General features: G+C 64.0%; 1 protein-coding gene across 4 annotated transcripts; it reads left to right on the forward strand.

Annotated features, from left to right (window-relative positions):
• Window positions 1-640: 640 nt before the first annotated feature.
• On the forward strand, window positions 641-24,828 carry SLC29A1 (solute carrier family 29 member 1 (Augustine blood group)). 4 transcript variants are annotated; one of them, XM_084516169.1, is made up of 19 exons: window positions 641-1,053; window positions 3,808-3,892; window positions 16,902-16,972; window positions 17,259-17,340; window positions 17,481-17,653; window positions 17,788-17,927; window positions 18,057-18,191; window positions 18,272-18,369; window positions 18,631-18,721; window positions 18,813-18,904; window positions 19,017-19,125; window positions 19,248-19,333; window positions 20,251-20,450; window positions 20,696-22,044; window positions 22,128-22,471; window positions 22,751-22,906; window positions 23,111-23,244; window positions 23,671-23,963; window positions 24,376-24,828. In XM_084516169.1, the coding sequence occupies exons 3-14, from the start codon at window positions 16,944-16,946 to the stop codon at window positions 20,805-20,807; spliced, it is 1,347 nt and encodes a 448-aa protein (XP_084372295.1). In that variant the 5' UTR covers window positions 641-1,053; window positions 3,808-3,892; window positions 16,902-16,943; the 3' UTR covers window positions 20,808-22,044; window positions 22,128-22,471; window positions 22,751-22,906; window positions 23,111-23,244; window positions 23,671-23,963; window positions 24,376-24,828. The 4 variants fall into 4 exon arrangements, with proteins under 4 accessions (XP_084372295.1, XP_084372297.1, XP_084372296.1 ...); XM_084516171.1 differs by lacking the exons at window positions 641-1,053; window positions 3,808-3,892 and adding an exon at window positions 7,540-7,707 and having other exon boundaries at window positions 22,265-22,471; window positions 23,111-23,248; XM_084516170.1 differs by lacking the exons at window positions 641-1,053; window positions 3,808-3,892 and adding an exon at window positions 7,540-7,707 and having other exon boundaries at window positions 22,265-22,471.
• The last annotated feature ends 512 nt before the right edge of the window (window positions 24,829-25,340 follow it).

Raw genomic sequence — 25,340 nt, forward strand, 5'->3', positions numbered from 1 at the left:
GTGGCCGGCCCCTGGGGTGCTTCCCCCATCCCCAAAATTTTGCGATAACTTCTCCAGGTTCCAGTCCGTGCTGGGAAGGGGAGGGAGCGCAAACCCTGGGCAAACAGGGCAGGGCTGTGAGGATGCTCCCGGCAGGCTCCAAGGCTCAGCCTCTCCTCCGCAGGCGCAGGATGGGGCTTAAAATAGCCGGGCTGGCTGCCGCCCAGATCCGCAGCGAGGGCTGGCAGCGCACAAACACGAGCAGCGGGCACGGGGCTGCTCCCACCCCACCCCGTGTCCTGCCGCAACCCCCAGCTGGGGACGGGGACGTTGGTGTCACCCGGCGAGGGGCTTCGTGCTCCCGGAGGGGACCTGGGGGAGATTTGGGGCCGCAGATTTCTCTCGGCTCGGTGCCTTGGCTCGGGCACCTGTTTTCCTCCAGCACCCATGGAGGAAATTCCTTAATGGGAAGAGAGGAGCGGGGCGGCTCTCCCGGGGCTGGGGGGGATGCCCTGGGAGGGGGCCAGCTCTGGTTGTGCCACGGGGAGGCACTTTTAGCCCCAGCAGCCGCTGTGTCCGGAGCCGCCAGCTCATTCCCGAGCTGCTCGGGGGCCCACGGAGGGGCAGCGGGGCTGGGGCTGCACGCAGGGCACTGCTCGGGGTGCGGGACACGTGGAGCCGCCGACCTGCCCAAAGTGTCCCACGCTGGCCCAAATCCAGCACAGCAGCATGGGACGGGACGTGTAAAAGGCAGAGGGGCTGGGGGGGCAAACTGGTGACCCCAGGCAGAGCCCCCGGCGCGCTCCCCGTGCTGCAGGGTGCCGCGGGAGGGCTCCTTCCCCTCAGCCTCTCCCCCTCCTCGCCCTGGCAGCGGGCCCGCTGGCGGTCTGGGTGGCAGGCGCCGCTTCCCCCCGCTAATCCCCGCGTGCACGCAGCCTCCACCTGCTGAGCCAGCGGGAGCCAGCGCCCGCTGAGGAGCTGGTGGTGTGGTGAGGGCTCCGCAGCCCCCATCCTCCCGCTCCTGGAGGATCCCCGGCACCAGGCACGGCGGCAGCGGGGAGCTGAGCCCCGGAGGTAACAGGCAGGGTGGCGAGAGGGAAAGGAGCCGGGCTGGGGGCTGGGGAGGGGACGTGGCTCTGAGACCCGCGTGCAAGGTCACCCCGCAGCCAGGGGGGCTGCCACCCAGCGCCCCGTCCCTCTGCCCCCGGGGCTGAGCGGGGAGCTGGGGACAAGGACGATCCGGCTCCCGGCCACGCTGCGGGTGGCAGGGAAAGGGCTGGGGGGAGCGGGCTCTGCAGGGCCATGCCTATAGGGCAGGGCTCCCCGCTTCACAAGGCCTTTGTCCCCAGGAGGGCATCCCCGGGCGGGGGCCGAGGGCTGTCCTGCAGCCGGGTGTCCTTGGTGCGGCCGGCAGAGCGCTAGGACCTGCGGAGAGGCAGGCAGGCAGCGCTGGCAGCTCTCCCCCTGAGCAGCGCCGGATCCGGACCCGTCAGCCGGCAGCAGCACGGGGAGAAAAAAAAAATAACAAAACAACAACAAAAAAATAAGCCAACAACATGTAAGCGTGCGTGGCCGTGCCCCGGGCTGGCACCGTGCGCCACGGACAGCCACCGAAACGGGGGCACGGGGCTGAGCGGCGGTGCCGGGGACAGCAGGTCAGAGCTGGGGCACGGGGACGCCGCTGGCGGTGGCTTTGCTCTGCCTGCTGGCCCGTAACGGGGCAGGGGTTGGGGTGCCGGGGGGGCAGGTGGTCCCATGGGTTTTTTTTGGCCCCAGGGTGCTCGTCCCCGCACTCCTGGCCGTACTGGGGTGGTGCCTTGTGCTTCTGTAGGGTCCTTGGGGTGCCTGCAGCGCGGGGGACACAGCGGGGAGCCCTCGCTCGGTGCCTCCCCATCGGGGTTTCTTCCCCAGCGCTGCCCATACCTCGCCAGCCCTTTGTCCCCATAGCCAGACTCTCTCCCGTGACCCTTCCAAGCCGCAGGCTGACCGCTGGGCTCCCGCCCTCGGCCCTCGCTCCGCTCCCTCCCCAGCTCCTTCCTCCCCAGGCGCCGTCCCCGTGCTGCCCTCGGCCTGATTCGGCCGGGACGGGGTGGCCCCGGCTGCCCCTTGGCTTGTTTGCAGGGTCCTGACCCCACGCACGGGGCGCGGGGGCCGGGGCAGGGTCCGCAGCCTGGCCCTTGCCCCCAGGCTTCCTCTCGGCCTGGCTGCCCTGGCCAAAACCCCACAAAACGGGGACGCGGGGCGGGGTGCTCAGCCCTGGCTGCAGCCCCCCGAGCTGCCCTGGGGGGCTCCTCGCGGAGCTCCGCCTGTTTTTGGGGGCTCCCATCACCTCCACAACCCCATCCGTAACGCACCCATCCCGGCTGGGAGTAGCACCCCAAAATCTCGAGATGGGGCGCAGATTTGGGTTCTCGCCAAGCCCCCAAAAAGCTGCTGCCCCCCCCCCCCCTCCCCAAAACGCACAGCCCCGAGGCGCCGGGGACGGGCGCGCCGCCGGCTGCGGCCAGCAGAGGGGAGCACCGCGCTGCGCTCCCCGTGCCATGAGTTTGTCGGGGCTTTGGCACGGCCCCAGGACCAGCACCGCTCGCCCCAGCCCACCCCAAACCCAGGGAGAAGCAGGCGGTGCCCCTGAGACAGCCCCCTCTCCACGTCTGCGCCCCAAAGCCCAGTGGCACCCCGAATTATTTCCTTTGCCCTGTTTTTTTTAGCACGCCCCCTGCCCATGGGATGGCTGGCACTCACTCGGGGTGCTCCCCATGGGGGGCTCAGGCTTTTTTTTCCTCCTCTCCTGGGCAGTCGGCGTGCCCAGCGGCCAGCTTTAGGTTTGGCCGGCGCTCGTGGTGATGTCTCATCGTTGCTTGGCCTCGGGGCCACGTCGCGGCTTGGGAAGGCGAGCAAACAGGGCTGGCAGGGAGGGGAAATAATGAGCGGCTTGTAGTGCTGGGAGCTGTGGGGAAGGGCCCTCCCGGCCGGCCGTCTCCCCGGGAGATGTTTGGGAGCATTCAGCCACAGCCCCGCCGCCGAATCGCCCACAGGGGAAAGCGTGACGGGGCAGGCTCCGCTCTCCAAGCAGGATTCGGTCGGCCGTGCCAGGCGTTTACACAGAGCTGGATTCCTCCGCGCCAGCCGGCAGCTGGCGGGCTGGGCACGCGTTTGGGCAGGCGCAGATTTGGGCAGGCAGCGCTGGGAAAGCTCCCGGGGCTGCGTGAGGTGCCCTCCTCCTGCCCGTGGCCCCATGGCAGGGTCCCCGCGGTGCCATCCCCACGCACCGCCTCAAGGAGCCGGGTGCCCTTGGGGATTTGTGTGGCTCCCTGCTGGCTCCTGCAGGGCCGGGAGCCCACGCCACGTGTCATGAGCTCCCCCAGGTCTCAGCCTGGCCCCTTGCAGGCAGAAGCAGCCTCACGGGACGGCTGGTGTCTGCCGCTGTCACTCAGTAACCAGCTGCCCCGCGGCCCCGTGCCAGGAGCTGTCATTAGGCAGTAAAAGCTTGTCGGAGGAGCAAAGGGGCAGCTGGGGGGAGCAGGGGTGCAGGAAGGGAGGCAGCAGGGGTGGGAGACCCTCAGCAGCGGCTTTGGCAGTGGGTTTGGGCCCCTCAGCCCGCACCCGAGGGCTGCCAAGGGGAGCGCCGGCGCCAGGTCCCAAAGATGCTGCTGTCCCCACGAGCACCCGGCCCTGCTTCCCCTTGGGACGATGGAGGGAACGGGAGGCCTGCGAGCACCCGGGCCCCTTGCTGAGCCCGTGGACAATGGGGTTTGTTCCTGCTTGCTGAGCTGGAAAGGCACCCACGGCCCCATTTCAACCGCGAGCAGCCTGGCTTTATCCCGGCAGGTCTGGCCACGGGAGGAGGCGGAGGGACGGCGGCGTGCAGGCTGACGGGCACGGCCGGAGCTCCGGAGAGCATCACAGCACGCAGGTGAGCATCCCCTCCCGCCCCAAATCGCAGGGCAGGCGTCCTTGGGGTCACCGCTGGGAGCCCCATGAGTGATGGTGGGACAGCCCTGTCCCCAAACGGGGCTGGCAGCAGCTCCTGGGGACCTCAGGAAGAGGCTGAGGACCTCTGCTGACTTTCAAAGCATCCGGGACTGCCGCAGCCTCATTACAACCGGCTCTCCAGGAGCCTGTAGGGTTTTTTTTTTTTTCCCTCTGCCATTGACCGAGAGGTCCAGCATCTTCTGCGTTTCCTGATGGGGTGTGCCAGCGGGATGAGAGCCGGCTTCCCCCAGCCCCGCCGGGGGCCGAGCAGAGCAAACCAGCTCCGCACGTGCCCGGGGAGAGCGAGATGTCCATGCAGCGACACGCATGCCTGTGTTTTATGGCCCTGCCTTTCCGCACATGGGTGCTGCAGGTGGCCGGGGCTGCCCTCGCTGCTTGGCTTGGATTTTGGATGGCAACATGGCTTTGGGATGGGTTGGTGCACAGCCCCGTGTCCTCACGCTGCCTCCGTTTCCCCCCCCCAACGTCTGCAGCAGAGGCAAATGAGGGGAAAAGGAAAATCTCGGTGCCGGAGGAGGAAGGCTTGTGGGTTAATTAACATATGGATACAAAGTGCTCGCAAATCTCTGAGGGAAGCGTTTGCCGTGGGTGCCAAGTGGGGAAAGGATGCTTGAAATGCTGAGCACATACAAATAGCACCTCGCTCCTCGGGCTCTGAAAACCAAACATTGCCCAAGAGGTGCAGAAAATATTTCCCCAGGTTATGCCCGGAATAAAGCTCACATTTTGCTCTTGCTTTCCAAATCAGCCGCTTGTTTGCCTTCCCCTTCTGGATTTAGTCGCTTTGGTGGATGCGGGGAATTGCTACAAGGAGGAAAAAAACAAAAAAAAAGAAAGAAAAAAAAGAAAAAAAGCAGCTTTTGTGAAATGTTTGGCAGTGAGCGTATCTGAAAGGGGAGCTCTTCTGTTTGTTCTGCCTGTTACAAACCGGGGAGCGAGGCTGGAGGACAGCCTACAAACTGGGCTCCAGGTGACGGCTTTGGCTTGCCTGTGGCACACACCTGAGGTTTCGGGAGGAAAAACTCAGCCAGTCTCTCCAGCAGGCCCCGGTGAGGGGACTCCCGGTGTTATATAAGGCAGAGACTTCGCTGGCTGCCTTCCTCCGGGAAAGTACAAGCCTGCCTTCTCCCTTTGCTCTGAGGAGCGAAGCAAGCTGCCAGCAGCACTTTGGCAGCACGCTGCTGCTTCCTGAGCAGGAGGCTGGGAGAGCAGCAAGCCCCCGGGCTCGCTCCGGGCTGGCTTTTCCCCGCACGAGGGGGAGAAATCCCACTCCGCGTGGCGTGGCGGCGTGGGGCGGCGGCGCTCCCGGTGCCAGCTGCTTCCAGTTCGGGGCCAAAGAGGTTTCCGGAGCTGTTTGTTTCTTCTGGGAGGACTTGTTGTTGTGCTCGCAGGAACGAGCTTGATAACACGCGAGCCGCTTGGGAGCAGAGGGCTCGGCAAAGGCCGTGCTTGGCCTGCACGAAGCAAAGCAGCTCGGCCCTCCAGCTGGGGCGCAGATTTCGTTGCGGGGCAATGCGCGAGCCGTGAGCAGCTGAAGTTTCACAGCCCTGAGCCGCTCTCACATCCAAGCACCGTGCCTGGCTCGCCCCGGGCCGCCTGCTTGCCCGCGGCAGGACACCTCAAGACCCAGTCCTGCAAATTGGTGCTGGCCGGGTGAGGCTCTGGGTGCCGAGAAGCAGCCAGGCTGGGGCTGCCTTCCTCCCCGCGCCCCCCCGGGCGTCCTGCCTGCCTCCCGTCTGCCTGCGGTCACCGATGGCTGCGCTCGGTGCTAATGGGTTTTCAAGCTCCACCGAGAGAGGCGGCTCGGAGCAGCCGTGCCAATTCCAGTCCTTGGGAGTGTCGTCAGGAGCAGAGCTGTGAATTAGGCAACATTTAATCCGGTACGTTGGCGATGCTGAGCGCTGTGTACCCTGCTGCTGAAAGCCCCGGGGTGAGGCAGCAGCTACACCCACCTGCTCCTCAAGTGGAGGCTTACTGGAAAATCGGGTGGGAAGGAGATGTGCTGGTGGCTTTCCTCCCGACAGGGCCGGGTCTCTTAATGGTGCTGAGAACCTTGCTACCGGCTCCTGGATGCCCAGAGGTGGCTCGAGCGGGCACCATGCGCCCAGGGGTCCCTGGGTTCCCGTAGCGTTTAGCTAAAATTGGAGCTTATAAATAACATGAACATCTTAACGAGGCTCAAATGCTAGCTTGTGCTGCTGAGCTGCGGGTGTGACCTCTCCAGGGGAAACACAGGGCCTGAGCCAACGCAGCACCAAGGTCCCCACGTCTCCCACGGGAGCTCGTAAGGCTCCGCAGGCGGCAGCGTGGCCGATCTCACAGCTAGAGGGGTGATTGGAGGCGTCCCAAAGCAGGCGACGCTGCAGCCTTCCACTTGGCTTTCTATTTTTCCCCTCCCTGTGTATTTTGAGGTGATCTCGGTTGGTGTTTTTCCCTTAGTGGGGGAGGGAAGGGAAGGGAGAGGAGCTCACCCGGAGCAAGACCTTCCAGACCGGAGACGTTTGGGGAAAGCAGGCTGGGGAAAGGCAGGCCCCTGGGCTCGGATCCGGCACTGCCCGCGAGACACAGTGGGAGCCTAATTGGAGACGGGAGCTTTGAAATTTGATTTGACCCGATACGAATCTCACACTTAGTGCAGCAGCTTCCTGCCTTGTTGTCCACCAACGCTTTCTGCCGCTCGCTCCGTGCTCCCAGGGCTGCCCGCGGGCAGACCCCAGCAGCACAGGGTTGTGATAAATGGGTGCCACCGGCACCGGCAGGGCTCCTGCAGCACTGGTGTCACCGAGCAGGGCGGTGGAGAGGCCACCTCATCAGGGTGACACACTGCCGTACTTCAGAAAGTTCAAGTAGCTGTCTCTCATGTGTCACCGCTGCCTTTTTTTTATGGCTTTGTGATCGTTTTCCTTGCACGTAGAAGTTCATAGTTGGGATGTGAAATAAAAGCGTGACCTTTGTGCCTGTTTCTGCTCGGGAGGCGTGTTGTAGAGCATCTTGTGAGCCTCACTGAGGATCAGGATCTGCACTTGGGGTCGTTTAGCTTCCTATTTTTGTTCCTAACCCAGCTGGTGGCTGGCTGCAGAGTTTCCCGAGGAGGTTTTATCAGCGCAGAAAACGCTCGAGCAGTCAAATAAGGGGAAAGTTTATAAGCTGCGGTCACCTCCTGCGGTTGGAAGTTATAGGTGAAGAGATCCAGCAAGGAGGGTGGCGTGTTTGAACCAGTGGCCAAACAAAAAAGATCCCCAGCCACCCAGGTACGAGCTGGGGTTTGCGCCCACACCCCTCCGCCGTGGGACAAAGTACCCTCAGCGCCGGCGTACCTTGGCACTTAAGCAAAAAAACAAGTAGCCTTTGAATGCCAGCTATCTATACCGATCGATTAATGTGAGCTGTGCAAAGAAAAAAAAAAAAACAAAAACCAAACAAATCACCTCCTGGAGCCGGTGCGAGCGGGGAAAGGCGCCCGCAGCCCCCCGCTGCTCGCCCTTTGGCCACCGGGCGCAGGGCGCACGGGCGCGCCCCGCATCCCGGCGAGCCGGGGGGGGGACCCCGCATCTCCGCGCCCCCCCGGGGCCGGGTGTGGGGCTGCGGGGCACGGCTCCCCCGCGTGTCCCCCCCGCCGTGGGGCGGAGCGGGAGGCGGGCCGGGGCGGTGCGGAGTGGCTCGGCGCGGAGCTGCGGAGCGGCGCGGAGCTGCGGAGCGGCGCCGGAGCCCGGCCCGGAGCGGGGTGCGCCGCAGGTGGGTGCGGCGTGGGGGGGCGCGGGGGTCCCCGTGGCCGTGGGCGCCGCGGTGGCCGTGGGGAAGAGGGGACCCCCCCGGGGCGTGGGGACCGCGTGGCGCATGGTGGCGGCGCCCAGCCCGGCCCTCTGGGGGCTGGAGGCGGTAAAAGGAAGAGGCGGCAAAAATGACTCGGGGGGGTGGGGGGGGAGAAAAATTTGGGGGGGACGGCTTGCGAGCGGCTGGGGGGGCCGGGGATGGCGGGGGGTGGCGGCAGGGGGCTGCCCGTCGGGGGGATGCGCTCCCCTGAGCGCTCCGGGGCCACGCGTGGGGCGCGGAGGTGCCCCCCCCGTGGGGATGCTGCGCGCCCCCGCCTCGGGTGCTGCTTTTCTCGAGGTGTTTTCCACCCTCCCAGGCTCCCACGGCAGCTCCGAGCCCCTTCCCCTAACTTATGGGAGGAGTGCCAGCCGGTGCGTGGTTTTGGGGCCACACACCCGGTTCCCGGACACGAGTGGGTGGGGTGCGGGGTTTCACCAGGGCACTGCGTGTCCCCCCCCCCAGCCATGTGGCCATCCACACATGGCACGGAGCTGCAGGAGGGCGCGCGGGCTGAGCCCCACGTGCCACCCAGCCCCACATGCCACCGGGTCCCCTGGGCTGGTGGCCCTCCACCAGGAGCCCCTGGCCGTGGTGGCGGCGGGTCCCGCTCGGGGGAGCGCTCCCGGCCGGCTGTGGGATGCAGCAGGAGGTTTCAACACGTGTTTGCCTGCTCCTCCCGAGCAGATCGGCCGCCTTAGCAGGAGCACGGGGAGCTCGGCGTGGAGCCCGTGCCGTCCTCCCCACCCCTGTGGCTAAACCCGCGCCCCTCTTTCGCCCCTGCTAAGCACTGAGGCCAGCCGGGCTGACACAGCATCTGCCTGGGAGACGGGCTGTCGGCTCGTGGGAAGGCGGCGCTGGCCAAGCCCTGAGGCTGTGGGATCGCAGAGAAGCGAGGCTGTGTCCTTCAGCCCAGCGGGTTCCCCGGGGCTGCGGGCAGCAGGAGGAGTTCGTGCAGCTGGCGGCCGCAGCTGGATGCGCTTCCTCGCGGCTCCGGAGCAGGAAGCAGCTCGGCTGCCCCACGGTTGCCTGTTGCGAGCAGACACAATTGAGGAGACTTCTGTGGATGCCGACGTGGGAAATCCCACTCTCCTCTTGCACCCCAGCCCGGCCTGGCGGCATCGTTTCCGCTCCCCAGCCCCTTGCAAGCTGCTCCCTCGGGTCTGCCTTCGCCGCAGAGCTTGGCTGCTGAGCTCTCCTGCTCCCAGCATTGCCTTTTGCTCCCAGCAAGGAGAGGTAGGCTCGCTCTCGGCTCCCTGAGGCTGCGTTTGTGGAGCAGAGGAGCTTTCGTGTGGCTCCGAGGGCTGTGGTGTAGGCCCCAGAAGGTGATTTGCAGAGTGGCTGCCCCCTGGGCTAGCGCAGATGAGAGGCAGGGGCTGTGCCAGGTGCCTGGAGCGAGGAGGAGGAGCACAGAGGATGAAGATACCCACCTCAGCCTGGCCCAGCAATCGTGGCCCCGGCACACAGGGCAGTAGGGCACCTCCCCAAGCTGCATAGTTCGTTTCACCATCACGGCATCCCTGCGCCCATTATCACGGGGTGAGATGGCCTTAATGAGTCCCGTCCGCTTTGAAGCTGAGCCCTGGGCTTCGTCCTTGACCTGCGATGACCGCGCTCCCTCCTTGTTGTGGCCAGGGAGGAAGCCGGGGTGCGGAGGCACCCGTCGGGCTGGCACGGCACCCTCCTCGCTTTGCCCTGCTCCTCGCAGCTCCCCGGGCAGAGGCAGGGCTGGATCCAGCCTGCAGCCATCCTGGAAGGTGCCGAGGCTGGAAGGCAGCGAGCACCTCCGCTGCTTTGGCCAGGAGTCCTTGGGAGTTGTTAAGGAAACTGCGAAACCCGCCCTTATCGGCCACTGTTTGCTTGCCTTTGTTACCGGCTCAGCACTGACCCCAAAGTGCAAACTCCATGCATCGTCCCCCCAGCACCGAGCTCTTCCCCTCTCAGCCCAGCACTAACCCATGCCGGGCAGCGAGGAACCTCAAGCTCTTGTGGTGTTTTGGCCCTGCTCTGGCTGGGAGCAGGCTTTTCCCTGGTTTCCCCCCTCCCTGGGGAAGCAGAGGCTCAAAGCACTGGGTCCAGCAGTGGCACAAACGGGTGAGCCTGGTGCTGGGCGTGCGGTGCTCGGGGCCGTTTGTCAGCCTTTTAGCCGAGCCTTGGATGCGTGCAGCTGGGCTTCGCCTCCAGGAGAGCGCATTTCTCTGAGGCAGACGGGGAGCAGAGGCTTGGAGTCTGCCTGCTGGGTGTCGGGGAGGCAGCCAGCAGGAAATTGGGCTGAACTCCTCGGCCTTGCCTTCTTCCCAGCAGTGCCGGGGGGGATTGATTTTCGTCCGTTTCCTCTAGGACTTGTCAGATGGGAAAGCACCTTGCTGCGAAATTGCCAGCGCCTCCGCCGACAGCTGGCAATGTGCTGAGCGAGCAGCCCGCGGAGCCGCAGAGGGAGGCACGTGGGGGACACAGCGGGGGCGTGCAGGGCTTTGGGGCGTGCAGCCTGCTTTAAAGTGTGCTTGTGGGACACCCCAGGGGCTCGGGGCTGCGATTAAGAAGCAATCCGCCCTCTCCTACAGCTTCTCCTTCCTGTCTTCACCTCTGCTCCTCGTGGCTTTTTGGGGTGACCGCGCGCCGAGCCACATCAGGAGGCGATCTGCCGGCACGCTGCCGGACAGGGCTGCTCCCTGGGGCAGCAGGAACGGGGTGCCGGGGCGTTGTGGGGCAGGAAGACGCAGATCTTATCGCAAAACCCCAAAACGGATAGGGCTGCACCTCGCACAGCAGCTCCTGGCGTTACTCTCCATCCTCCACACCGCTGGAGCGGGTAAGAGCTGTCCACGAGGAGCAGCACGAGGTGCCTGGCTGCTTCAACAAGGCCAAGAGATGTACCCAGCGTCCGTGTCCCCGAGCCTCACCGGGGCTCCCAGCTGATTTTCGCATTAACGGTGTCCTGCCCCTTCTCCCCGCAGGGTTTTCTTGACTCAGGAGCGGAAACCTGGCTTCCTCCCATTGTGCCTCTTCCTGCTGTGGCCCCCGAGACGACCCCTTTCCCCCAGCATCCCTCCACGGCCCTTGGGACCTCCACGAGGGTGGACCTGGGGATGGTTTCCTTTAGGTTATGCGCTTTATTTTGGAGGTTTCCGCAGATGCGGTTGAGTAAAGCCCTGCGCAAATCTTTCATCCTGCCCTTGGGAGAAAGGGCCTTGATTTTTCCCATTTTCCAACCCACTTCTGGAAAACGGTGCCCTCCTCCTCCCGAGCCAGCTCAGGGCGGGGATGTGAGGCGGGGTGGCCTTCTCTGGAGGTCATCGCTGCCACCTCACGTCTCGAGCGCATCAGCCAGCTCTTGCCTTGTTGTCCCTTCCTTCTGGGGTGACAGCCCGGCTGCCAAAATCCCCGCGGGGCCCCTCTGCCCCATGGTGGCATGTCGGGGTGGAGGGGAAGTTTGTGCCTGCGGCGGTGGCACCTTATCTCAGCTTATCTCTGTCCCTCCGATGCTGGCTCTATCTGGGGAGCTCCCTCTCCCTGCGCAGCGGTGACGTCCCCCCCGAACTGCTGCCCTCTCCGGGCACCCTATCTCCTCTCCCGTCCCCAAACCACCGGCCTGAGAGCCAAGGACAGCTCAGATACTTGTGGGACCAGGACCCGGGGGCTGGGACCACCCTGCCCTTCTGGTAAGCTTCTTGCCATGACCTTAAAACGCTCTCCCTGGGAGCAAGGAGGGGAACGGCCACTGCCTTGGGGGTGCAGCGTTTGCTGGGATGCTGAGCAGCAGCACCCCTCTCTGCTGCGTGGGGCTCCGTGGGTGCTGGAGGGAAGCCCTGCAGGGGCAGCCCATGCCCAGCGTGTTGGGGAGCGGTGTCCAGGGGGAGGGATTTGTGGGCAGCAGTGACCACGCGTGGTGTCAGCGCCGTGCCGCCAGGAGCTGCTGCTTGAGGCAGAGCGAGCGACCTGACGCCGGGCACGTCAAAGGGGCATAATTGCCAGGTGCAGGGCAGCGCGTGGCTTGCTTGTCAAATTAAGGACGTAAGTGGAGGGCGTGAGAAGAGCCTTCCCGGATTAATTTACACACCCGGGCGGCTCTACCTGCCGGGGGCCCCCGGGGGAGCCTCTCGGGACTCGGTGAACCCTGCAGATAAGGGGCCTTGCAGCTGGCTGCTGTGCGCGGTTCAAAACACGCCGCAGGGCTGGACGCGCCCCCTGCGCCGCCCGGCAGACGAGATAAGGGCCGGGGCAGCTGCCGGCGGCGGGGACATCCCCCGTGTCTCCTGCTCAGAGCTGGGCGGCTGTGGGAATCCCGTGTAAGTGCTGCAAACCCGAAGGAGCAGGGCTCGGAGCCCACCTTTGCTTTCCTCGGCACGGGTGGCACGGTGAAGCAGGGTGCAGTGGAGGTGTGGAGGAGGCGTCGCTGCTGCACGCCGTGCAAAAACCCGTGTGGGGTGAGGGTGCCTGAGCGGGGAGCCTCCCAGGAGCATTTTCGGCCTGCCAGCGCCTCGCGATGCGAAGGGCAGCGAGGTGATGGGGAGGCCGAAATGCTTCGCCGAGCTCCCTCCTGCAGGGGCAGGGGCAGAGCGGCGGTGGGGGCGCGGAGGCTGCGGTGAGCTGGTTTGCGTGTGGAGGCAGGGCTCAGGAAGCAGAACGACGAGCGCAGTAGGAAGTGCCACCAGCTCGCTGGTGGGAACGGCGCGTAAAGCACACCGGGAGCAGAAAGCCAGCCACAGGCTGTTGGAGGGGATCGGAGAAGAGGATGCAAAAGAAAAGCCAAACAGGGCTTGTCCTCTGCTCTCCGGGAGAGCCCGAGCTGTGTCCTTCTGCCAGGGGGCTCAGCGAGCGTCCGAGGAGCCCGGAGGAAGGCTCATAAAGCAGACAGAGCCAACGTTGGTAACATTCGCCGACAGGAAAGGGAGGATGAAGCAGCCAAGCCTCGTGTGCGACGTGTGCTCGCTCATCCGCTGCTGCCCCAGCCCTTGAGAGACCGGGAAGGGGGAAGATGTGGCGCTGATTTCTAAGAAAGGCTGGGGGGAACTTCGGGGAAAAGCTGGCTGGTGAAGCTGCTGCGTGTCCCGCCCGCCTGCACCGTGACCTGAGAGGCCAACCCAGCCCGTGGGGAGCCGGCAAGTGCCGAGGGTCCTGCGTGGGCACCCCAGGTCCCCAAGCTGGGCGAGTGCTTCGGAGGAAGCCTGGGCTCGCGGTGGCCGCACGGCTTGCCAAAACGCACCCAACGAGGTCTTTTAGCCCAGGTTTTCGGGAAGCTGGCAGGGCAAGAGGGAAGGTCCTTGCGTGGCTGGGTAATTGGTTCCAAAACAGGAAGCAGGGCGTGGGAGGCCGTGGTCAGTCCCTGCAGTGGCAGGAGATGGCTGCGTCGAGCTCCGCGCTTTTCCAGCGCCGTCAGGAGTGACCTGGAAAAGGGAGTGAGTGAGCAAGGAGCTGAGGGTTCGCCTGATGCTATCGAATTACAGTGCCTAAAGCACAGAAGAGCATTGCGACACCAGGCAGCTGAAATTCGGTTTAGATAAAAATCAAGTGATGCACAAGGGGGAAATAATAGTCCCAAATCTGCAAAGGAGATTACAAACTGAGCTGGCCACTCACAGCGAGGCCTGGGGCTATTTCAGATAGCTCGGTGTGCAGCCAGAGTCACTGAGTGCATCAAGTCGTTAAGAAAGAGCCTTTGTCACTCTTTGCGAGCCACCGAGGAGCACCAAAGCAGGAAGGGCTGGTGCCATTGTTCAGATCCATGGCTCATCCACTCGTAATGCGGCCCCCTCATCTCCGAAAGGCTTTGGGAGAACGAGGGGAAAGATTTGGAGAAAAGCAAAGAGGAGGATCAAAGGCGCAGAGCTGTTTCTGTATGACTAAGTGAGCTAGAATTTTTCTGTTTGGAAAACATGATTGAGGGTGGCTAGGATCCACGCCTGGAAAGTCATGGCTGGCACGAGAAGGGGTCTAAAGTGTGTCCAGGCTTTGGATCCGAGGGCGAGGGAGCCTTGGAGATGCCGTGCGGCGGAGGAGTTCCTTGCTGCGGGACACTGCCCTTGCTCAAAGGGCTGTTGAGTTGCAGGGGAAGTGGGAAGTTTCACAAAGCGAAACCCTCAGCGGGTTACAAAACACGTACCAAGGCTGTCTGACCGAGGGGCAGCGTTGCTCGGCGGCTGAGAGCGCACGCACGGAGCTGCTCTCCCTGCTCGTGCCGTGCCCCTGCATTCCTGGCGTTGCCTTTGGCCCTCCTAGAGACCCCGTTTCAGGCTGGCCGGGCTCTGTGTCGTGCAGGGGCACCTGCCCTGCGTTTTCGAGGCCTCGCGTTCGTCCCGGCGCCGCGGCGAGGTGCGCCGCCACGCACACTCATGCCTCTTGCAAAACGCGCCAGGTGTGCGCGCAGCTGAAGGCGGGGGCGCGTGGGACAGAAACGACTGCAGACGGAGGCACGGCCGCAGCAAGGAAGGGGCACCCCGAGCGTGCAGGTGGCCTGGCCGGGGACGAGATCTCGACGCCTTTCCCATCCTCCAGCCGAGCCGAGGGTTCATGTGACTTGTTTTCGCCGGACCTCTGTGCCCGTAGGTAAACTCCGGCGGCCCCAGGTCAGCCTTTCTGCTGGCGCAGGGGGGGGAGGACGGAAGAGGGAAGGGGGCGAAGGCTGGAGAGGCAGCTGGCCCTGCCCCGTCTTGGCTGCGGGGGCAGGAAGTGCTGACCTTATCCCTGCAAAGCGATCCGGCGCTGGCCGGCGGCAGGAGGATGCCAAGGTGCTCGCCGGAGAGCCTGCCAGCAGCCCCTTAGCTGGGGTGGCAGAAAGGGCTTCTCTTTAACGGGCTGGTGTTTGGGGACGAGGCTCAGGGCATCCCCATCCCTCGCCCTGAAATGGCTCCGTGGAGCTGGACGCGCTCTTCGCTCGCTGTTGGCGAAGGTGGCAGGAGCCGAAGGGAAGGGGGTGAGTGGGAAGGGAGGGGTGAGGAAGCCTCGGAAGCGGGTGACAAAGTGCCGCCTGCAGGCGTGGCGCTCCTGCAGTGCCAGTTTTTCTGCAGAGCTTGGGCGTTTCGCTCACATCCCTGCCCTGGGCTGCCTGGCTTGGCCCGACACAATCGGTGTCGCCTAAGCGCGTGCCTGAGCCTTTGTGCCGAGCAAATGGGCAATTAAAACTGTGCTCCCTCTCGCTCACGTGTGGTCAAAGGGGATAACTCCTCGCTTGCTAAGCCCGTCCAACCCCTCATCCTGCTCCTTTTGCTCACGCAGCACTTCAGAGGAGACAGGGTGGCCAGGAACAAGAGTCCTTACTCTTGCCCCGCGCCCTCCGTCGCACCGGTGGTCGCGGTGAGGTCCCCAGGAGGTGGCGGAGGTTGGAGGTGGGCTCCATCCCTGGCCCGTTGTCGTGGGGTTGCTCTCAATCTGCTGTCGGATCGCTCTCGCCTGGTTGCCACCTGTCGCTTGTGTTGGTTTGTTTGATCTCTCGTGTTTACTGGAGGGCCGTTTGGAAGAGTTGGCAGCTGGACGCGTTTCCTGCCGTAATGAGCTCTGACCCGCGCGCCCCTTGGCAGCCACCGGCTCTTTGTGGGGAAAAAAAATAAAATAAATAAATGGGAAGGCGCTTAGCAAAGTGAGACAGAAAACAAACAGAGCAGGCAGGAGGCTGCGGCCGGGCATCACCCGCTGAGGTCAGGCTCCTGACGCAGGGATGCTGGCGCTCCGCGGACGGAAGCGGGAGGTGTCGGGGAAGGGGCAGCGTCACAGAAGCGTCCCCAAAACCCCAATCCCGCCCCCCCTGCATCCTCCCTGCCGCCGGCAGCCTCGTGCCACCCTGTGCACAGTGCCCTTTGCCTGCTGCCTTCTCCTGGGCAGCGGGACCCGGGCCGCCTGCCAGCCCCGGTACCCGACACCTCCGCCGCGGGTGCCACCAGAGCCACACGGCAACGGCCCCGTGACCTGAGCCGGGGCTGAGCACTTGCCCCCAGCAGCAGGGGGGGCACGTGCTGCCTTCAAATAGGCTGGACCCAGGGGTAGGATCAGCAGCTGGGGCTCTGTCCTCCCCAGGTACGTGTGTGCCGCTGGTTCCCCGGCTTCTCGGGACACCGGCACGACCCGAGGGAAGCTGGTGGGGTTTGTCTGGGGAAGGGGTGGCTTCCTGGGGACCTGCTGGGCAAGCTGGGGCTCTGCTGCCTGTTTTTTGGGGACAACCAGCAGCCTTGGTGGTGTTTCTGCACGTGGGGGGGTAGCAGTCACGCTTTCACCCCCCCGCTAATCCAGTGCCAGCCGTGCCCGGAGGCTCCCCTCCCGGTTGCCTTTAAGGCAGGCTGCCCTCGTAAGGACTACAGATCCCGGCATGCTGCTTCCCCGCCAGCCCCCGGGGCCGCCCTAGCTGGCAGGGTGCTGCAGGCAGGCAGGCAGGGAGGGATGCTGCAGCAGGACGGGAGGCAGGCGAGGCCGGGGGGCAGCGGGGAGCTGAGCTCCGGGAGCCCCGCTGCGGACCAAGTGCCCCGGGAGAAGCAGCCGGGTGCCCCATGCGCCGCCCCGCCTGGAGAAGGACAAGGCAGGCCTGCGGGGAACCCTCTCTGCCCCACTGAGAGGGAACGGGGACGGGGGGCAGCGGATGGGGTCCGGTTTCCCCCCGCAGGGGCTGTACCCGCAGCGGTGAGCGCCGGGGAGGGGAGGAGGGATGCCCTCGGCTAGCCCAGGAACGGGCTGTGAGAGCCTTGGGGAAGAGGGGATCGGAAAAAGGTTTGTGGGGCGCTGACCCGAGAGGCCACCGTGTCCGAAACATGCCCTGTGTCCTTTGTCCCTCCGCACCCCCGGCGCTGGAAGGATGCGGGGAGGGCGGGGGGAGCGGCCGCAGCCCAGTGCGCATACGCTTCGGGGATTCCTGGGGATTGGGGGCAGAGCTGCAGGCTCACAAATCCCTTAAGAGCCCGCAGCCGAGTGGCAGGCGGCCGGGGTGGAGCAGCGTGGGCATCGCGGGAGGGCAGCCCTCCCGTGGGAGGACAGGCGGTGCCCCCCGAGCAGCGGCACAGAGGTGGCACAGGGCTTGGGCTGCGGGCAGTCCCGAGGAGCCGCTCGCCCAGCAGCACAGCCCCGGGGTGAAAACCTGCAGCGGGAGGCCCCTGCCTGGCCTCACGGCCCCATAAAATCCTCTGTTTGCTTCCCAGGCGGAGACCTGCCAGGACCCGCGCTGAGCCTCGCTGCGGAAGATGACAGCAAGAGACGGGCCACAGGATAGGTAACGCTGAGCGGGCGCGGGGCACGCGCAGGGGACCGGGACATTTTGGGGTGGGCAGCACGCAGGGGACACCCTGGTCCTGCTATTTAGTGGGTTACGGAGCTGTAGGGCGCCAAAGGGCCCGTATGGGCTGAGCCCCTGGGGAGTACTGCGTCGCTGATGGCCAGCAGTGGTTGTGGCAGAGGCTGGGAGCAGCAGGATCCCTCCCTGCCCGTGGAGAGCGCTCCGTGAGGGGCTCCTTCAGTTTTTCCACAGAAAAACGTTTTTTTCCACACACCTTGTGCAGGTACAAGGCTGTCTGGCTGATCTTCTTCATCCTTGGCCTGGGAACGCTGCTGCCATGGAATTTCTTCATGACTGCCAGGGAGGTGAGGGCTTGCGGCACCGCGGGGAAGCAGAAGTGGTGCCGAGGTGGCAGGAGGAGCCCTGGGCTGGCTGTGGGGCTGGAGCGGGGACGGGGATGGCCTGGGGAGGCCTGGCAGCACCTCATCCCCTCCTTCCCTGGCAGTATTTCATCGGCCGCCTGGCGGACGCGGAGAACATAAGCCAGGTCAGCAACCAGAGCACTGGGGCTGCCTTGTCCCACTCCTACCTGCAGTCCATGTTTGACAACTTCATGACTCTCTGTGCCATGGTGCCCCTCCTCGTCTTCACCTGCCTCAACTCCTTCATCCACCAGCGGTGAGCCCGGCCCCATCCTTGCCCCCGCCAGCCCCCTCCAGGGCCAAACTGCTGGGTTTTGGCTGGGACACCCTGGGGAGAGCTTTCAGGCCTCCAGGAGCTGGGCTTTCCTCACTCGAGGCCCTCTCTTGCAGGATCCCCCAGCAGATCCGCATCCTGGGCAGCCTGGTGGCCATCGGGCTGGTGTTCTTGATCACCGCCGTCATGGTGAAGGTCGCCATGGAGCCGCTGCCCTTCTTCGTCTTCACCATGATCAGCATCGTCTTCATCAACTGTGAGCGAGGCCCCGGGGCTGGGACCGGGCTCTGTGGGAAGGATGGGGAATCGCAGGGGCTCCCCGCAGAGGCGCGGCGTACCCTCGCCTTTGGTTCCTCACTCCTGCTTCTCGTTTTTCCCCTCGCAGCCTTCGGGGCCATCCTCCAGAGCAGCCTCTTCGGCCTGGCGGGGCTCCTGCCCGCCAACTACACGGCTCCCATCATGAGCGGGCAGGGCCTGGCGGGCATCTTCGCCGCCTTGGCCATGATCTTCAGCATCGCCAGTGAGTAACCCCTGCCCTGTGGCCCTGCGGGGCGCTGCTGGCTCCTCATCCTCATCCTTTTCTCCCCGTCCCTTCCCCAGTTGGCGCTCAGCAGCCAGAGAGCTTCATTGGTTACTTCACCACGGCGTGCGGGGCCATCCTGCTGGCAATCTTGTCCTACATCCTCCTGCCCCGCACGGTAAGGCTTCGTCTGCTTGGTGGGGAAGAGCCTGGGGAACCTTGGCCCCGTAGCACCCCAGCTTTGGCTCCTGCCAGCCTCCACCTCCTGGGGCACCTCCCCGTGGCACTTCCCTCCTCAGATACCCTGGGGCTGTGTGGAAATGAGCCCCAGACAGAAGAGGAAGAAAAACTTTGCCCATCTGGCACGATCTGAGGTGCCGGTCCCCTGGCAGGCTTCTTTCTTCGTGCCTGACCGAGCTCTCTGGCTGTGTCTCCGCAGGATTTCTTCAGGTACTACTCCATGAAGGACAAGACGGAGTACCACGTGTACAACGCGGAGCTGGAGACCAAGAGAGACCTGATTAAGAAAGGTGAGGGGCTGAGAGGAAAGACGAGGCAGGGCTAAATCAGGGCTGTGCTGTGTGGGGTCTGCTATGCCTCTATTTTTGTCTCTCCCCGCAGATGAGCTCAACGGGATGGAGCAGAATAACTCAAAGATCATCCCCGTCCACAGCCCTGACGAGAAGTCCTCGGTCATCTCCATTTTTAAGAAGGTCTGCGAGCTGCCAGCAGCCCCTGCCCTGCCCCTCGTGTCGGGAGACGGGTGCAGGGCATGGAAAAAGAGACCAGGCCGGCGGCACCAACCTCTTTCTTTCATCTCCCCAGCTCTGGCTCATGGCTGTGTCTGTCTGCGCGGTCTTCACCGTCACCATCGGGGTCTTCCCTGCCATCACAGCTAAGGTGCACACCAGCCTCGGAGAGGAAAACGAGTGGGGTAAGCATGGCCGGGAGGGGAGGGAAGCGGCAACAAGTTAAATGCCAGGAAGGGAAGCGGGGCTTGTAGAGGAGGGCACCCCGGGCGCCGCTGATCTGCTCCTCTTCCTCCTCCTCCTGCAGGTCTCTACTTCATCCCCGTCTCCTGCTTCCTGATGTTCAACGTCTTCGACTGGGCAGGACGGAGCCTCACTGCCCTCTTCACGTGGGTAAGCTCTCCATCACCCCGTGCCCACGGCTCCCACCGGGGTTGCCAGCCACGGCTTGGGGGAGGAAGGAGGCGCAGAGCTGCCTCCTGCCCTGGCTGGAGGTCCAAGTAGAAATTTACGGGTTAGAAGCAAAAGCCACGGCGTTGTCCTGCCCTCCTCCCACCCCCTCCCGCAGCGGGGCTTGGATGAAGCTGTCTCCTCCGTTTCCAGCCTCTTTGTAAACAACCCTGCGCTCCAGCTATGCAAACAGCCGGGCAGGATGGCGGCGGTGGAAGAGGGTGAAAGGCAGGGCAGCCCAAAATAAAACCTCTGGCCCCCGCGCGGGGTGCAGCTGCTTTAAAGAGCCCGGTCCTGGGAGCGGAGCGGAGCCCTGCAGGTCCCCCCCGAGCTCTCCTCTCCTCTCCTGGTGCCGGGGTTGAGCGGTGGGCGAGGAGGGGGCTGTCCTGCCTGCGCCCACCCCCAAGCGCCGTTTCCCTTGCATGGTTTGGACTGTTTGTTTGGAGAAGCTCCTCGCAGCCCGGAGCCGCTTCTCCTTGGAGCTGCCTGGGCCGTGGCGGTGGGATGAGCCAGCAGGAGCCGTTTCCAAAACAGAGCTGTGTGGAAAGTCTGACTGCCTGCGGTTTTGGGCCCCGGTTCCCTGGCTGGGGCCCTCCTCTCTGCTCTGCAAACAAAGCAGGCAGCTGCTCTTGCTGTTTGCCCGCGGGCACAGCAGTTGGCATAGCATCCACCACGTTCAGGAAGCGTCCCTCAGCTGCGCCAGCCCCAGAGTGCTGCCACCTCCAGGGTCTGCTCCGACCCCAGAGCATGAAGTCCTCTCCAGCTCGGTGTGGCTCCTCCGCAGCCACAGCGCAGCAGGGACAGCCTCTTGCTGTGCCAGCCACCTCAGAGCTGCTCAGCGCCCCGTGTTTCTCCCCCAGCCCGGCAAGGACAGCTACCTCCTGCCACTGCTGGTGTTCCTCCGCGTCGTCTTCATCCCCCTTTTCATGCTGTGCAACGTGCAGCCCCGCAACTACCTGCCCGTCATCTTCTCCCATGACGCCTGGTACATCATCTTCATGATCTTCTTCTCCATCTCCAACGGCTACCTGGCCAGCCTCTGCATGTGCTTCGGGCCCAAGTGAGTACGGGCTGGGGGCGGGGGAAGAGCCGGTTACAGCAGTGGGTGCTCCATGCACTCTGCCTCTCCTGCGAGCCCGGGGTTTGGAGGTAGATGCTCGGAGCGAGGCAGGATTTGTTCTTGCTGGCCTCCTGCCGGGAGGAACACAGCCTCTGCCTCCTCGGTGGCCTCCTCTCGGCAGAGCTGATGCCAGGGCACGGGGCGTGTGTCTTGGGAAGGGGCCTGACACGTGTTTTCTCCCCTAGGAAAGTGCTGGCCCACGAAGCGGAGACAGCCGGCGCGGTCATGGCCTTCTTCCTGGCGCTGGGCTTGGCCCTGGGAGCCGCCATCTCCTTCCTGTTCCAAATCCTCGTCTAGCAGAGGCACCCCGAGGGTGCAGGGACACCGCGACGGCTCCGCATCCTCCTCCTCCGAGGCCCCGGACACCTGAGCGCCCCGCGCCTGCCCCTGCCGCGGCAGGCCTGACACCCGGGGACGGTTCCACTCCTCCAGGGCCGGGCTGGCTCCTGCCACGCTTGGCCGCGCGCTGCCTTCAGGCCTCCGTGCCTTCGCCTGCCCCGTGCCGCGTGTGACACCCCTGGGACCTCAGCCCAGCTCCTGCTGCCCCCCGTGCCGTGTCGCTCCCCCAGCCGTGCCAAACCCCCTCGACCGCTGCCAGGCGGGCTCGAAGGCCAGCAGCACCCAGTGTTACCGCCCCTCCTGCCCGCAGCGCCTCGCTCCCCGCTCCTCGCAGCACGCACCCCACGGCCCGGGGACGCCCCCGCGGCGTGACCGGGGGCCAGCACCACGGCGCAGCCCCCACGCTTCGCCTCCTGCCCCTCTCCTTGCCCCGGTGCCCCCCCCACAGACCCTGCAGCTCCTTCCCGGCTCCCCCCCCGTTCCACGCAGCAGGTCCCCCCTGCAGAGAGGAGAGGGGGCAGCTCCCCGCCTGCTCCCCCTCCCCCCCCCGTGTCTCTCAGTGTACCCGTTTTCTATAAAAAAGACCGAAATCTGCGTCCCTGTGTCCGTCTCCATCACTGCAGGGGCTTTCCTCAATAGGACCCAGCGCCCCCTGCCGACCCGGATCCCCCCTGACAGGTTCCCAACCCCTCAGCCTGCCCCACACCGTGCCCCACACCGTGCCCGAGCCCCTCAGCCCCTCACAGCCCCGCAGGCAGAGCCGAGCGCCCGCAGCAGCACGACCCCACCGCCCCCCACGGCCGCCCGCGGCCGTCTGGAAGGCTTTGCGAGAGCCGCGGGGCTCTTATCGCTCCACTGTGCTCCTCCGCCGCCGGCCGCGGGAAGTAGTCCCTCGCCCCCCTGCCGGCACGCTGCTGTTAAACGGGCACTGGGGTGGGCCCACCGACAGGACTGCCGCGTTGAGCCGGGTGGGAGCGCGGAGAGGAGGGCACCAGAGTATCTGACGAGATAGGAGGAGGAGATAAGGGTTGGGAGGCCGTGACGAGGCTCCGCTGAGCAGCGGCTGGAAGAAGCGCGGTCCGTGGCCGCTTTAAGGCGGAGGGAGCCGGCAGCTGGGGCGGGGCGGCGCCCAGCCTATAAAAGGGCGGCCGGGGGCTGCGTTCGCATTTCGCGGCGGGCGATCGCGGGCGGCCAGGTAAGGAGTGGGGAGAGGGGGTGGGCCGGGCATTACCCTTCCGTCCCCGTCCTGTCCCTGTCCCCTTCTAGCGCCCCTTTCAGCCTGCGGGAGCTCATCTCCAACGCCTCCGGCGTGAGCAGCCTCTTGTCGGCTGGGGCCCTCTGGGAGACGCTTGGGGCGGTGAGGGGAGGGGGGTGCTGAGCAGGGAGGCAGCGGGAGGCATCGCCCTGTCCCCAAGGCGCTGGATAAGATCCGCTACGAGAGCCTGACCGACCCCTCAAAGCTCGACAGCGGTGAGGACCTCGCGATCGACCTAGTCCCCAGCCCCTGGGAGTGCACGCTCACCCTGGTGGACATGGGTGTCGGGATGACAGAAGCTGATCTCATCAACAGCCTGGGCATCATCACCAAATCCGGCACCAAGGCCTTCGTGGAAGCCCTGCAGGTGGGTTGTTTGGGGGTGTCTGGGATCCCAAGGGTCTGGGTACTGTCCGGTGTTGTTGTATAACCCCAGCCCTGCTGCCTTTCTGGCTGTGGGAGCTGCTGGCCTCCTGCAGTGTTTCTCCATCTCCACAGCAGCAGGGAGGTGCTGAGGGTAGGGCCAGCTGCCTGCTAGCACTTGCTCCTTAATGTGTGCATACTGATGCAGCTCTTTGTTGGTTGAATCAGTTGCACACCTTTCCTATGTCTTCCTTGCTCCATTAGTGTTTTTCCACCTCCACAGGCTGGTGCAGACATCTCTGTGGTTGGGCAGTTTGGTGTGGGTTTCTACTCTGCCTACCGAGAAGGCGGTTGTCATTACCGAGCACGACAACGATGAGCAGTGACAACGCTTGGGAGTCATCAGCTGGGGGCTCCTTCACTGTCCGGTCTGACCACGGTACGTGTCACACAAAGCCAAGTGTGTCTTGCTGCTGGGCATGACCCTTTCCCTGGTGCTCCGTAGAGCTGGACTGTCCTGTTAATCACTCATGGTAATGTTGAGATATCAAGCAGCGGTTAGGCTCAAGGGGTTAGTCCCTGTTGTACTCTGCCCTTTAACGCAGTGCCCTGAAGCACAAATCTTTGTCCTCTCACACTACAGGTGAGCCCATCAGATGAGGCACCAAAGTGAACTTGTATCTGAAAGAGGACCAGGCAGAGTACTTGGAGGAGAGGCGGGTCAAAGAGGTGGTGAAGAAGCACTCCCAGTTCATCGGCTACCCCATCATGCTTCATGTATGTAAGAGAAGAACTGGGGAACCCCGGAAAGGCTGGAGGGAGGAGTGAGGGGGGGTGAGAGGAGGGAGCAGCTAGGAAAGAGCAGCTTCCAGCTTGTGTTGCTAGAGGTAGTATGAGGCTGGGGGCTAACTGGAAGTGAAATGTTCAGCCACATTGTTGGACTTGTATTGGTGCAGCTGGGGGTCATCCAGACCAGCCACAGAGAGAGGAGGGTTTCTTGCCTGCTATTCCCTTGAACAGTTCTTGGTTATGTAGATCCTGGAAGGGCTGTGCTGGTGATAAGCTCCATTTCCAGGTGTTACATGGGTTGGGCCTTGTATTGCACCCAGGAGGATACCTCACGTGGAGAAGGATTCCTGGTGATGTTCGCTTGGTGCTAGACCTGGGCTTGTGGTGCTGATTTTCTTGTCCTTTCCTCCACAGCTGGAGAAGGAGTGTGAGAAAGATCAGTGGTGATGAGGCAGAGGAGGAGAAAGGTGAGAAGAAGAGGAGTCCAAGGATGAGGAGAAACACAAAATTGAGAATGTGGGCTCTGACGAGGAGGAAGGAGATAAAAGCAAGAAGAAAAAGACCAAGAAAATTAAGGAGAAATACATTGACCAGGAGGAGCTGAACAAGACCAAGCCTATTTGGACCCGCAACCCTGACGACATCACCCAGGAAGAGAACGGCGAGTTCTACAAAAGCCTCACTGGGGGGACCACCTGGCTGTCAAGGTGGGTCCTGGGCCATGCTAGCTTCTTGGCAGAGACAGGGGGCTCCTTTCCAGCATGTACCCAAAGCCATCACTTCTGTTGTGCTTTGGTACGGAGCTGAGGGCTCCTGGGCCCCACTCAGCGTTGCCCCAGCCAGGCTGCAGGCAAGGGGCACTGACCCAAATACGTGCATTGATGGGAGAGGGTCAGTGTGGGGAATGCGCAGTAGGTGCTGGAGGCGCTGGCTGAGCCGTCCAGACCGTTCCGTGCAGCAATCCTGGAGCTGCTCTGAGGATCCCTGCTTATCCTCAACACTGAGGAGAAGCTCAGCGTTGAGCTTACTGCGGGTCTCCTCATAATGGGGTCTTAACCTGCTGCCAGTCACTGTGAAGGTGCTGATCCCTCCTCTCCCATCCCTCTTCTCTCCTTTTAGGCACTGATGAAGATGAGGTGTCCGCAGAGGAGCCCAGCGCAGCTCCCCCTGATGAAATCCCCGCTCTGGAGGGAGAGGAAAACACGTCTCGCATGGAAGAGGTGGACCAAAGTACGGGCAAACCTCCTGTGTCTCCTGCCAGGCCTCCAACCCACCTCACCGCTGGGAAGGGGGCTGATCCCCCCGGCTGCTGCTGACCCCTTGGGGGTGTCTTTGGATTCCCTTTGATTTGGGGGGGGAGGAAGGGAGACACAGTTCCCTGTCTGTCAGTAGTGGGTGCCTCGGGCAGCTCCAGGCTGCCTGTCCTTGGGGCTTTCAGTCCGTCAGGTGGGGAGAGCCCTTCTGAGCTGCTCCCTCCCTGGAACAGGGTGTCTTTTGGTCGGCTTGGTTCTCTCTCATGTATTTTTCTGATGTTGTTCTACTGGAATTAAAGTACCAACTGGACTGGGTTTACACAGAGGGGCCCTTTGTGTTTGGTGTCGGTGCCCGGGCCCTGCTGTGCAGGGCTCATCCCCAGCTGGGCAGCAGCTCGGCCAGAGCCCCGCAGCTCGGGAACAAACATTTTCAAGCTGTGCCTGCCAGCTGGGCACGCTGAGCCAGGCTGTGAGTGCATGCTGCTGTGGGCTGGCCTGCACCTTCCCTCCCACCCGTGTCCTGCTGCTCCTGGGCTCGGCATCTTGCTGCTGTGTCTTTTTCCAGTTTCCTGCATGGCCGAGAGGCAGCACCTCTGGTTCACGTGCCCTTCGCACTGCCCCAGCTGTGGGGCTGTCACCCTCTGCCACGCCAGCTCCTGGGTTTGGCAGGGGAAGGGACACCGAGTCCCAGGGCTCTCGCAAGGCATGCGCTGGGCGGGCGGATGGGGTGTGCGGAGCTGGTGTTGGTGCACGTGTACCCCCTAAATTCTGTTCCCTGACTGTGCTGCCCAGCTGTGCCTGCAGGGATCTCGCTCTGTGGTCCCAGAGAGA

The sequence above is a fragment of the Aythya ferina genome (assembly GCF_964211825.1).
Source record: "Aythya ferina genome assembly, chromosome: 3".
In the NCBI taxonomy this organism is placed as follows: domain Eukaryota; kingdom Metazoa; phylum Chordata; class Aves; order Anseriformes; family Anatidae; genus Aythya; species Aythya ferina.